Source organism: Charadrius vociferus, unplaced genomic scaffold, assembly GCF_000708025.1.
Source record: "Charadrius vociferus isolate BGI_N301 unplaced genomic scaffold, ASM70802v2 scaffold600, whole genome shotgun sequence".
Taxonomy (NCBI): domain Eukaryota; kingdom Metazoa; phylum Chordata; class Aves; order Charadriiformes; family Charadriidae; genus Charadrius; species Charadrius vociferus.
The window spans coordinates 172,828-185,835 of record NW_009646404.1 but is presented as its reverse complement, the minus strand read 5'-3'; the positions used below and the strand labels follow the sequence as shown (position 1 = coordinate 185,835).

The 13,008-nt window shown below is 55.4% G+C and overlaps 1 protein-coding gene across 1 annotated transcript; it reads left to right on the top strand.

The window, feature by feature from the left end:
• Window positions 1-5,511: 5,511 nt before the first annotated feature.
• Window positions 5,512-10,011, top strand: HS3ST6 (heparan sulfate (glucosamine) 3-O-sulfotransferase 6). The gene is made up of 2 exons (XM_009894891.1): window positions 5,512-5,567; window positions 9,393-10,011. The coding sequence occupies exons 1-2, from the start codon at window positions 5,512-5,514 to the stop codon at window positions 10,009-10,011; spliced, it is 675 nt and encodes a 224-aa protein (XP_009893193.1).
• The last annotated feature ends 2,997 nt before the right edge of the window (window positions 10,012-13,008 follow it).

Here is a 13,008-nt window from a genome sequence, read left to right as displayed (position 1 = left end):
ATGGCACCGGGGCTACCTCCACCACGAGCCGAGCAGAGACCCCGACCCCGAGCATCCCATCCTGTGAGCGGGGACAAAACCTTGAGCATCTGCAGAGCATCCCGGGCAGAGCCGAGCTGGTCCCTGGCAGAGAACGGAGCCGGAGCAGCTTCCCAGGCTGGAGCTCAGGGCCACTCGTGCTCCGAGTTTGCAAGTCCTTCTGCAGTGCCCCCAACCATACACTGGAGGGACCGGACCCGGGGCTTGGCGGGGGCATGGGGAGGGTTTTGTTTTGTTTGATTTCATTCCCCTGGAAGGGAGGAGGGCGGTGGCGGGCCGGGGCAGCTAACCCCTTTAATTGTGTGCAATGAAGGCTGACAGTGCCGAGGCGCAGCCTTTAAAAGGGGTACTGAAGCTTTAATTCCTGAATAAATCATCTCCAGTCTGTTGCTCCTTCATCTGCAAGCTGTTTGAGCGCGGGTACATATTCACTGCTGGGAAGGGTCATTTGGAGATCAGAGCCCTCGATTGACCCGGGTCACAGGCAAGACACCTGCCACAGGCTGTCCCTGCGCCCCCGGGGCCGCCGGGAGGCGGGAATCAAAGGGACACGGGGGAGCGAGTGGCAAGAAGAGGATTTCTAATTGCTGCCGTGCAGATGCACTTCATTCCAGAGGGATGGAGAGGGCCGTGCGTGCCTGCTGCAGCCCAGCCCTCGCCTTACACGGCCCCAGTCCGGCATCCCACCGAGGCTGGGCACGTGTCTGAAAGTAGGATTTTGGGGGATTCACATAGCTATTCTGTTTCTCACCTTTTTTAACCCAAGCGGCGAGTTCAGCTGCTTTTTCGCTAATGGTTGTTCAAAATACATCTTTGCTCGTTGCAAGCGAAATACTGCTCCTGGGGACACGGGGTTGGTTTTGCTTCAGGTCCCCCTCCTGCAGTTGAGGGCTGCAGGTGGCACCGTCCTGCTGTTGTTCTGTCTCTGGATGAGCTCTGGAGGGAGCAAATGGCCCCCGGGACTGTGGGGTGCGCGATGCTGACTGCTGCTGCCGTGGGTGATGACTCCAAGAGCGAGCAGGAGTCCCGGGGTGGCTGTGGCTTTGTGCCTTGGCCAAGGGGCACTGCCTTTGGCAAGAGCACGGGGGGACCTGAGCGGTGCTGCCTGTGGTGGGTCCTTGGCAGATGTCAATGGGGAGTTCAGCTGCTCTGCATTTTTGGGGTTGATCATAGCCCCACAGCGGAGGAGGGTGAGGAGGGACTGTCTCCGAATCCCCTGGATGGTACCAGAGGCCAAGCAGCCTCTTCCTCCGGCGCCGTCGCTCCCGAGCAGGAAAGGAGCTCTGCCCTTATTAACTCTGATTTCTGCTCTTCATAATCATATGCCGTTATGTGCATTCACCGGGAGCCCTTTGGCCTTAACGACCCCTCTGGAATAACCATGCAAAGAAAAAAACCTTCAGGGCCTTGAGCTGCCCGTAATTGCAACCCCCAGCCATAAACACGAGCGCGGTGGCGATGCAAATGCTGGGCGGTGGAGAGGAGCGGGTCGGGGTCTGCGTGGGAGCAGGGGGCTGCAGCCATGCTGTTGGTGGGGGAATGGCCTTTTTCTTGCCTTCTTGCCAGGGTTCGGGACTTGGGGCGCACAGAAGTTTGGATAGATGGACAAAGCAGCCACGGATTCCGAAATGGCCCCGGTTCTTACCAGGGTTAATAACTGGGTGTCAGATGACTTGTGAAAGCAGCCACTCCATTAGAAATGCTAATGGGCTTCTCCCCTTTCCCTGCTCCGCATCCCCCAGATCTTGATGCTAAACAGGTCAGAAAGCCAAACTCAAAACTCCCCCGGCTCCTGGCCCTTCCCAGAGCCCCCCAACAAGCCCCATTGCTGCCTCCCTCCCATTGCAGCCCGTCCCCTTCCCAGGACGAAGCTGCTGGGCTCTGCAGCCGGAGAGGGAGTCCCTCAGGAAGGGTCTGCGGGGGCTCAGACCCCGCGGGGAGCAGCCCTGGCCGGCGGCAGCACCCTGCCCATCGCATCGCCCTCTGCCTCTGAGCCTCTTCTGCAGCCTGACCCGGCTGAATCCCAGCCCAGGGACCCTGTGGTCTAGTGGTTGGGAGAGCTCTGGGGTCCTTTTGCGTTGGCTGGTGACGCTCCAGTCGTGGTCGTGGGCTGTTGGCCCCACGAGAGGCTGTTTGGGAGCTGGAGGGGATGCTTGGGACTGTGCAGGGACGCTCCAGCTGGGAGCAGGACCCGGCAAACCTCCACCATGTTTCATGTATCAAACTATAATTAGGAGCAAAGGGCAGGGGGGGTGCGAAGGAGCATTAATAAATTATCTTCCTTGTTGTTAATTGATGTGTCTCAGAGTCAGCCGATCGTTGAGCTGAGGGCTTGGCTCCCCTTCCAGGCGCATCACAGGCTCGTTACTGCCATCATTAGCATATTCAGGTTTCCCTGCTTAAAGCCAATTAGCTCCTGGCCAGGCCTGATTGGGAAGCCGTGGCCTCATTTGCACGTTTTTGAATCGGTGAAAGAATCAAAAATAATGGAGGCAAGCCTGGGATGGAAAGCGCCCGGGGGGTTCTGCCTGCTGGGGAGGTGCTGGCAGGACCCGCTGCCTCCTCCGAAGGGGCAGCGGGGAAGGAGTAATTAGGAATAAAAAGGAACATGGCCTAATTTGCTCCCGGGCGGCTTGATGGCGAGTTCAGCCTTCCGCGCCTCGCACTGAGGTTCAACAGATGCCCCAGTGCTTTGCTCCGGGAAAAGGAGGTGATGGAGAGGACCGGGGTAGGGGGTAAGTACGGCTGCCCATGCATGTCCCCCACCCTGCTTTAGGGAATGGGGGGTCCAGCAGGTCCCCCAGCAGCTGGGGTCTCCCTGGCAGAGCCGGGAGCAGGGACACAAGGCGGGATGTGTCCCTGCTGGCATCCCAACCCCATTGCTGCTTTCTCCCGCCTTGGTTCCCAGCAAAGGTGCTGCTATTTTAGCTGCCTCGAAGGAAGAGGCCGGTATCTTAAAGTCTGCATAACTGGTTCCAGTTTAACAACTTCATAGCTGCTGTGCGGCCACAAAGGCAGCCTTGTCCCGCTGGGTGAGATAAGCCTGTTGGGGCGATTCATATGCAGATCCGGGTGGTACCGGGTGTCTGCTGGGAGAGGATAAATCTGTCCCAAGCCTTGTCCCCCTCTCCTGGTTCCAAACTGTTTTACATTTACACAAAAAAGGTTCTGTCCCCCATTGAGCCCGGTCCCGGGCAGCCTGTCACCCTGCCTTTGAGAGAGGAGGTCCCCTGGAACCGCCGCCGGACCCCACTGGGTGCCCCCTGCCCAGACAAGGCTGGGCTGGGGTGGGCGAGCAGAGCCGTCACTGGCGCTAAGCTGGGCTGTCCCGGCCGGTTTTGTCCCCCACCGCCCATCTTATTGCCTTGAAAGAGTCACTTTCTTTGGCCCTGCAGAAAGCCCTCAACCGTATCCCCTCCGGCAGAAATCCCCTTGCCTTTCACTGGCTTTTGTCGGGGGCTTTTTTTGTCAGCACTCATTTGTGGGGTTTTTTTTAATAATAACAGAGAGGGGGGCTTTTTCCCCCTTTTCCACTTTTGGTGATAACACAGAACCTGCAAGCCCCGATCCAGACTGCACCCATCACCTGCGTCTGCAGTTTATCTGGGGTTTTGGAGTCTCCCCTCACGTTCTTGGCACAGCTTGGACCTTTGTCCATGCTAAAGATACTGCCTGGCATTTTTTTTTTTTTTTTGGGGATGAATTGTGGGCACATGAAGCTGCCGTGGGTGCTAACGCAGGGATGCTCTCAGGCTGGAGACTTATTTATCAGTGAGGTTGTCCTCCAACGGCTGCATCCATTATTTTATGCCCTCGGCTGGGTACAGGGAGGAGTTCTTCGTCTGCAACAAAATCATCCCAGAGTCAAGGAATCATGAACCAATTAACCCTGGAAAGTTATGTCGGCCCAGTTTTTTGAAGTCTGCTTTGATTCCCTGCCTGCTATGGCTGTTAATCTGTATTTAATGTAGCTTTCTGCATTTTTATCAGGGCTTGTAAGTTATTGCACCTTGCTACCTCAACAGAGGAGGTAATCAATCTAAAGGAGGGCCCCCGGGGAGCACAGCCGTAATCTGCAATTTCCCATTGACTGTAATAGAGGGAACATCCCGGAGAGTTCCAGCAGTTCCTGGAAATGCACCTGGGCTGAGAGAGATTAGGAGATGTTACAGACACGAGTTTGTGGGCTCATCCCTTCCGTGAGCGGTAACGGCAGCCCCGGGTCGCGGGTGGCCGCCCGTGCAGAGCACGAGGTGGTACAGCAGCGATCACGCAGCCCCCGAGCACACGGGTACCACAGCTTGGAGGGTGAGAGGAGGATGGGGATGGGTGACCGGGGTGGGTGGAAAGGAAGACTTGGTGAAACCATGAGCGAAATGGCTCCTGGGAGGCTCTGAAGCAGATGGCGGTATTTTCCGTCCCTCTCCGTGAATTTGCTGTTTTCTTTCAGCATTAACAGCTTCACGTGTTGAATATTTCTACAAATGAAGTCCCATTTCTGATGCCTCTCAAATGCAGATGTTTTACCATCTAATTTATCAGCTCATTAGAAAGGTAACAGAGTTTTATTTCTCCTCCTGGGCACACGGTCTCCTCTCAAGGTACAAATTCTCTCCAAGGCTGCTGAGGTGCTCTCTCATTGCAGTGTCGCCTACTTGTAGGCAATGCTCAGCATTCCTGAGGCGTTTTCTTAAGGTCAATAAGAATTAACTGCAAATTTAATTAAAGTTTCAGATGCTTGCACTAAAGTGGAGCATAACAGAAGCCTGGTCTGCTCTTTGCTGGTTTAAGCCAGATCTGGAGGGAGATGGGGGTTATCAATAATTAACTGGGGTAATATAGGGGAAAGTATTAGGGAGTTAATGAAAGTGTGAAATAGCGTAATTATCTTGCGAGTAGCTGGGAGTGATGGAGCTGCTGAGGAAGAGGAGGCTGCTGTTCCTGATGTGGCCCCAGGATGACGTGGGGACCCAGCGCCTCTGCCACCACCCTGACCCCAGCGGCCGGTGGCTCTGCATTAACCGAGTGCGGGATCGAGGGTTTAAAACCAAGTCGGCGGCGTCCAGCCCATGGCAGGGAGTCGTGCATCTTTCATTCCCAAAGCTGTAGCTGTGTTGGAGCCTGTCCAAGGGTCTGCGTGGCCGGCAGAGCCTATGGCTCTGATGGACCAGCCTTGGGGGGCCGTGCATGGGATGTCACTGCCCCATGGCTGTCCCCGGAGGGGGGACCAAGTATGCGGCCACGCTGGCAGGGGAAGGTCTCTGCACCCCATCGCACAGCCCACGGGCGCGGGAGCTGCTTGCTGCTGCTCCGGCAGTACCTGTGCAAACAGAGTTGGGAATCCCTGCCCCAACATGGGCTTTTATGAAAAATTCTGTTTTAATTAAATTTTAATTAAGCTTAGGATGGTGTGGTTGGCTTTAATTAACGTTGGTGTGGTTCCCGTGTGCTGAGAAGCCCTTGGTCAGCAGGATGAGCGTGGGGAAGATGCTGGTATTGCTGGGTGAGGGTCTCCTGGGCTGCATGCGGTGAGTGGGGTCCTGGGGGTCCCTCTGCCCCACAGACCCCTTAGGGACGGCCTCGGCACCATGGGGCTCAGCCTGGCCCTTGCTGTCCTTCTGCAAAAAGGAGGGGGGGGGACGGGACATGACAGTGGCTTTCATTAAAATGTTTTAGCAAAACCTTTGCTGGGGCATCCAGACTTACGTCGTTCTTCATGGTCACTGCGTCAGAGCTCTCGGAGAGCACCACTGCTGAGGGGCAGCTCATGGGTGTCCTCTCTGGTTTATGACCTTGGCAACATCGCAATGGCAACTGCAGCAAACCCAAACCTTTCGGTTTTCCGAAAGCTGAGCACAACCATGAATTCCTGAGCTTGAGTTAACTTGGTGCCAGTTTGGGGAGCACAGGCTGAGAAAAGGAGTGTTTTGGTTTAACGTGGACTCTCTAGGCTCTTGGATCACGTCATCCCAAGCGTTGGCTGTTTGATAATAAACAGTTTATTGCCCATTGAGGAGAGGAACCGTTTTAGGTCTTGAGCCCGTGTTTGCTGAGAGAGGGTTTGGGGCAGGTGAGCAGCAGGAGGAAGGAGCCGCTTTGCCGTGCAGTAATCCCGGTGGCATCCGGGGAAGCGCTGCAGAAATGTCTCAACAAGTCGCCCAGAGAAGCTGCGTGAAGCAGCCCGGCAAACCCTATGGCAGGTTTCTGAATGTAATTAGAGTTAAGCATGCTTGGATTGCCGGGGGGAAAGCCCAAGCAGTGGGTTGGAGGTGTGCTGACAGCGGCATTCGGTGATGTGCGGTTGGTTTTGGCTTGGCTCTGGGCAAGTGCGGCAGGGAAGGAATGGGGTGTGGGGTGGAAGGGCCTGATCCTGGTTTGGGAGGGTGCTTCCCAGTGGGAACGCCGGCAGTCAGCCCCTCCAGTGACTGCGGTTATTTGGGGGGTGGGGAGGAAGATGCTGGAAAGTTCGGGGAGAGCGCCCATCGCTGTCCCGAGGATGCAGGTACCCCCCCGGAGGGCACCCACCTGCCTGGGCAGCGCTGCTGCCAAACAGGAGGGTCTGGGCTGCCAGACAGGGATGGTGGGGACAAGAAGTGGCTTTGAAAATGCTGGCAGCATTAGGAAAATTACTATTTTCAGCGAAAGAAGGAAAGTGCAAGTAACTGTTCTTGACATTTCTATCACATCGACTCTAGAAGTGTAAAGATTAATTTTGTCACTGGTATCCTCCAGGTTAAGTTGACCAAAGGAATACAAAAAAACAAAAAAAAAAAAAAATCAAACCTCAAAACTTTTCCCATTACATAAGGAACATATGCTGCTGGGCAGAGCCCTGGTTTCCCCACAGCACAGCCCCGGCTGCTGCGTGGTCTGTCCCCTCTTGCGGGGGGGGGGGACGAGCCCCCGTGCAGCAGGATGGGGATCCCCAAAACACCCCGTCCTGCCCCAAAGTGCTGCTGCCAAGAGCCGGCTCCGCTGCGGGACCCAGCCGCAGCACGGCAGGAAGGTCCATCCTCATCCTCCTGCTTTGCCCGTGTTCCCGCAGGGATCCCCAGAGCAGGGGTTTGGAGCTCTCCCTGCCCTCGCGTGGGTCAGCTTGGCCTCAGACAAGCGATGTTAAAAAAAACCTTCCCCTGCCTGGGTGAGGGAGGAGAGGTGTATGGGAACAGCGGGGGAAGCTCCTCTCTTTTCCAGCCAGCCCCAAGGGACATGGGGTGGAGCAGCCCCAGAGGTGCAGGGACACCCCGGGGGAAACCTCGAGTTTTAAAACTCAGAATTCTTCCAAGTTCAGGCAAAGTGGAAAGTCCTTGTAGGAAAAAGTCTGTCCAGTGCCAGCTCTCTCCTTTCGGTTAACTGAAATGTCTCGGTTAGACTTGATATTTCTGCTTTATTTTATCCCTTGTTGATGTACTTTATGACAGTTAATATTTGGGTCTTGGTACTTTTTCCAAGAGATTTCCTGATCCCTGTAGCTCCTCCGGGGATGCCTCTGGGTGTGGAGCAGCTTGGGTTGGGTCCCGTGTGTTTGCTGACCCATACAAGTGATTTTGTGTCAGGATGGTGGATGTTTGTTGGCTGGCTGGATGTCGGCATCTAGACAGCAGCTGCTCCAGAAGCCATGTCATTGCTTGGTGCCTCAGTTTCCCACTGTAAACCAGTGCTTGCCTGCTGGGTTAAGTGCTCTGCCATCTGCTGAGAAAAGTCCTAGGTGGGAGCAAAGGAAGTGCTTATTCTGTGTATGTATTACACGTATTTCTGTGTGCACACAGATGTATTTTTTGTTTCAGAAGAACGACTGAAGTGGTTTGGTCATTTCCCAAAGTATTAAGCAAACCTCCGAAAGCCTCACGTCCCCTCCCTGCGGGAAAGCGGCCTCCTGCTTGGGACAGAGCCAGTGTGAGGAGAGCCGCCCAGGTGGGGTGGACAGCAGGGCTGAGCCCCTGGCACCGGAGCAGAACGCTGCTGTGCTCCGAGCAGGATGAGTTTTGCAGCCCAGGGGCTTTCAGCAAGAGACTCCTGGGGAGGGGAAGCGTGCATGTCACCCCGAGCATGATGGAGGGAGTGGGGACCACGGCTTGTGACAGCACAGATGAAATAAGTCGTTTCAGTCCCAGATGCGCCCCGTGAAGAGCGCGCATCCACGTGGGGTCTTGTCAGTGAGGGATGCTGTGGGAGTGAGCTGGTGGGACGTGGCTGGGACGCAGCAGCAAGAGCTGCCCGTCCCCTGGCACATCTGCACTGCCCGCCAGCAAGGGAAACCATGGGGAGCAGCAGCAGGTCGGGGTGGCACTGCGTGGCATGGAGCCACCCTGGCGCTGTGCCCGCAGGGACCCGTGAGCTGCCTCCTGGCTGGCCCCGCAGTCTCGGCTCGGGGGGCTCCACTGTTGGGGAAACCAAATTTCCTCTTCACCAGGGTGGCCTGCAGGGACGTGTCCACCCCCAAGAACAAGGGGAACATGAAGGGCTCTGGAAGATGTGAAGGGCTTTGGGGCAGGTGCCTGTGCTGGTGGCAGGGGGGACCCATTCTGCAGCCCCTGGCTCTCCTCATAGGGTGACATGCCTGGGTAATTTCTCCGGCAATTAATGCCTCATTAAAGTGCACAAGGGAACAATCAGGGCAGTGAATTTTACACAGCACAATGGCTGAGCCCTGAGAGATTTTCTGCCTCTTTTTAAAAAAAAAGAAGGAAACTGTCTTTTTCTGGCCTTAACCACTTACTGCCTGGAGGCAGAAGAGGTGAGAGCTTTGGTGAGCATCTCCATCCCCAGCCACCCACCGCTTGGGTGCACACCCCCGTGATGTGATGAGATTTACCTCTTTGCAGCGCTACGCGTCAAGTTGGCACCTCCAGGATATGTAATGCTCTGGAGGCTGGGATGAAAACCAGCCCCATCCCAAAACCGCGCATGTTGAGATGCCAGTTGCCATCACTGAAACTCTCTGGAGGGAGGAGAAGGGGTCAGGATGGATTTCCAGGGTTGGGAAGGGGGTTGTGGGGAACCTCTGAGGGGGACCGACAGCCTGCAAGTGCTCTCTGGATGGTGCTGCTGGTGGGACAGAGTGACAAGGAATCCCTTCCCGGGGACAGACACTGAGGGGGGACGAAGGGGAGGCTGAGACGAGGCAAACAGAAAGGAGAGACCTGACCAGGGGGGTCCTAGGAGGTGACTGGTGGGGTGTGAGAAGGCGGTGTCCCTGGCTGGCAGGAGGGGAAGGAGAGTGGCAGTCATGGTTGAGAAGCTTCTGGGCATTTCTGGCCAGGTTTTGGGGCTTGTTCGTGCTCGTCCCCATCATAGCATCAGGTCGGAGCAGTTGTGCCTTGAGCCCTGAATGTGTCCCTTTCTCCCCTCAGGAGCCTGATGCCGCGGACACTGGAAGGGCAGATCACGATGGAGAAGACCCCCAGCTACTTCGTCACCAAGGAGGCTCCCCGGCGCATCTACAACATGTCTCGGGACACAAAACTGATTGTGGTGGTGCGCAACCCCGTCACCCGCGCCATCTCAGACTACACACAGACGCTCTCCAAAAACCCCGCCATCCCCAGCTTCCAGGCCCTGGCCTTCAAAAACGTCAGCACGGGACTGATCGACACGAGCTGGAGTGCAGTGAGGATCGGGATCTACGCCAAGCACCTGGACAACTGGCTTCAGTACTTTCCCCTCTCCAAATTCCTCTTTGTCAGCGGGGAGAGGCTCGTCAGCGACCCGGCCGGGGAGATGGGTCGTGTCCAGGACTTTCTGGGTCTCAAGAAGGTGGTGACGGACAAACATTTCTATTTTAATGAGACCAAGGGCTTTCCCTGCCTGAAGAAGCCGGAGGGTGGCAGCAAGCCCCGCTGCCTGGGGAAATCCAAGGGGCGGCCGCACCCCAAAATCGATGTGCAGGTGGTCCAGCGCCTGCGGGAGTTTTACAGACCCTTCAACATGAAGTTTTATCAGATGACAGGGCAGGACTTTGGGTGGGACTGAGCCATCCGCAGGGCACGCCGCCGTGCTGGGACCTGGTCTGCCCAGTAGTGTGCAGAGCCAGGACTGCGGTCCAGGGATGCTCGTGGCTGCCGTGGTCCAGGGGTGCCCGTGGCCGCCCCGCCAGCAACCTCCTCCCTTCGTTCTAATTTATATCAGACCTTTTCCAGCGAGAAATGGACCCTTCTGGAGTAGAGAGAAATATTTAAGAAATAAAACCACAGATGACCCCTCTCCCCTCCCTGACCAGATTAAATATTCTTCCATATAAATCTTGCTAATCGATATTAACTGTGACCGTTCTCGGTGGCGAGTGGGAGCGTGTGAGTGCGTAGGTGGGTGCATGTGCGTGCGTGGGGACGACAGCTCTGCCATCCACAATAAGCAGCTTTGGAAACCAGTTGGCCACTGGGGCGTGCAGCCAGTGGGTTTGTGCTAAAGCAAATTTTGGTGCTGGGCGCAGGCAGTGGCTGCCGTCGGGTGGTGGATGAGGCTGGCTGAGCAGCAGACCCCACGCGTGGGGGAAGCTTTGCAGGTAGAAGATGGTCTGCAGGAATTTCCTCGTTAAGAAAAGCAGTTAGTGGCAGTAGTTTTGAATAAATGCCAGGTCCAGGGTTAGGGAGAGGGAGTTGTGTATCACATACCTTCTTATGTTCTTTGAGTCACCCAGATGATAAAGCCGGGCGTTTCTAACCCTTCGGATGAAAATCCCTCCTTCCCCTGAATTCACCCAAGCAGAGCAAACAAAAGCCCCAAACTCTGATCTTTCAGTTCAATAATCTCAATAGATTTTCAGATCTGCAGCCACAGAGGGCCATCATGGGAGGCTGCAGAAATTAGTTTAATCTGAATTAACGAGTTTTCCCTTAATTAAAGATGGGGAAAACATTTAATTAACCTCTAATATCTTATTAGTGACTTGTATTTGTCTCTTTAATGAGCTAATTAGGTGTTTTCAAGGGCCCTCAGGCCCCACATTGTTTGCAAATATGCTTTGGCTGCTGTTCCTTCCATCCTGCTGCATCCCAAAGCTGACTGTCCCACCAGGCGTGTCCTGCCAGGCGTGCCATCACCTCCCCTCACTGCTGCTCTCCGGGGATGATGGAGGTGGCAGGTACTGCTTTGCCTGGGATGCACACCATGCACCGGCCCCTTTCCTCCCAGCTCGGGGGTGATTTTACACCAGTACATTGTGCTTTGCACTGCACAGCTCTTCCCATTCCCATGTCCCATCCGCTGGCACCTCCTTTGTGGCCCTTGGAGGTGACATGTATTTTCTGTACCGATGCTCTGGGCTGTAGCTGAGGTTCAGCATGTTTGCCTCATTCAGCCCCTGGGCTCCTCTGGTCGCTGCTGGGACGAGTGACATGTGCGGGGATGGGCTTAACACGATGTCAGAGTTAAATGCAAACAGTTGCCTGCTTCTGTGCGGGGAGCGGGCATCGTGGTGTCGATGTGGGAGCGATGCCGGGGACGGACGCAGATGCCACTGGTGTGGTGCCAGAGCTTGGGGGCTTTATGGCTGGTGTTAAGAAACGGAGGTATTGTAAAAGACAAGTAAGAAGAGATGACGTGTGGCCTGGTTTTCTGCTGGTTAAAATCCCTCCGAGCGATGCGGCCATCGCCAGGAGGGACTCGGCACCCTGCGCCCAGTGCGGGGTCCCCTTGGCCGTGTCCCCCCGGGACTGCAAGTGCCCCGTCCGCCGACCCGCTGGGGTGGGATGTCGGAGCGGCTGGAGCCTGTTGTCAGCCTGGCTGGCAGCTCCGCATGATGGACTGCGCTCTGCTTGTTTAGGTTTTGTTTCCAGCCACGACATTCGACCAAATTATTCTCCACGAAGGGCTTTAAAGTTTCCCAAGTGCCTGTGAAAGCCTGGAAACGCTGATAGTGATCCTATTTCTCAGCTGAGTGACTGCATTCAGCCCCAGCCATATTGATATGCAAAACGTTAAGGGTCCCGGCTCTAAAGATGGTTTCTGTCTGCCCTGTGAAAGGGAGCCATACTTTTTTAAAGCCCGGGCCTTTCTAAAGCCGCACAATACCATATAGACTATGCCATTTAAAGCATCTGAAGCGACCCAAAATGTATTGAAAGCTTGCTTTGCAGACTCATTAAGACTACTCAATAGGTTCTGGCAAATACTGTGCCAGGGCTGACCGCACGGATTAAGACTTTTGAAGTGTTACACAAACCCCCTGCTTAAACTAATTGCTGCCCCGCAGCTCATGAGGTCAAGTATTTGTATTCATTGCCTCCGAGAGGAGCCACTTATGGGTCTGTCCAGGTGAAGTCTGCACTTCATTAGATCAAGACAATAAAAGCGGCTTTGGGGAGGCAGGGAGAAGGTGCCCGGGATGAAATCTCCCAGCTCTTGCTCTGAGCGCAAGCACAGGTTTATGTCCACCAGGGCAGCGGTTTGGGTCGTTGCTGTTGCTTTCGGGAGCCCCAGCGGAGTGATGCGCTTCCAACCCAAGCTGCTCGGTGCAGGTTGGCAGCTGGGCCAGTGGCTCTGCCAGGATCTGCATCCAGTTGCTCTCCGGTCACCTGCGGCACGTGGGACACAGCGCCCACGTCCCACTCGTGCTGTGGTGTGGGTCCACTCAGCGTCATGGGGGTTTCTGCTGGAGAAGCCAGTTGGTGTGCAAGGGAAGGGCTGGGGCATGGGAAGGGTGGGCATCACCTGAGCAGTGACTGCTTGAAATTCAGTGTGCTCATCGAGCAGTTCACCGTGATCTTTTGTTCCCCAGGGTTGGGTGGGTTCCCTTCACTGGCTGGATGCGGATCCCATCACGTGCTAGTGCAACATGTGTTTCTCCTGTCTATCCAGAGGGGAAACCGCCTTTTGTCATCACTGCCTCATCCCCTATAATTAAAAAAGGAGAATAAAGAAAGATCAGCAGCTGATTTTCTGAAGGTGTCAGCTTGCACCTTGGTGGAGGCTCTTGTGCCATGTCACCAAGCGCTGACGACTACTGAAGGAACGTCGCCTCTTTATTGT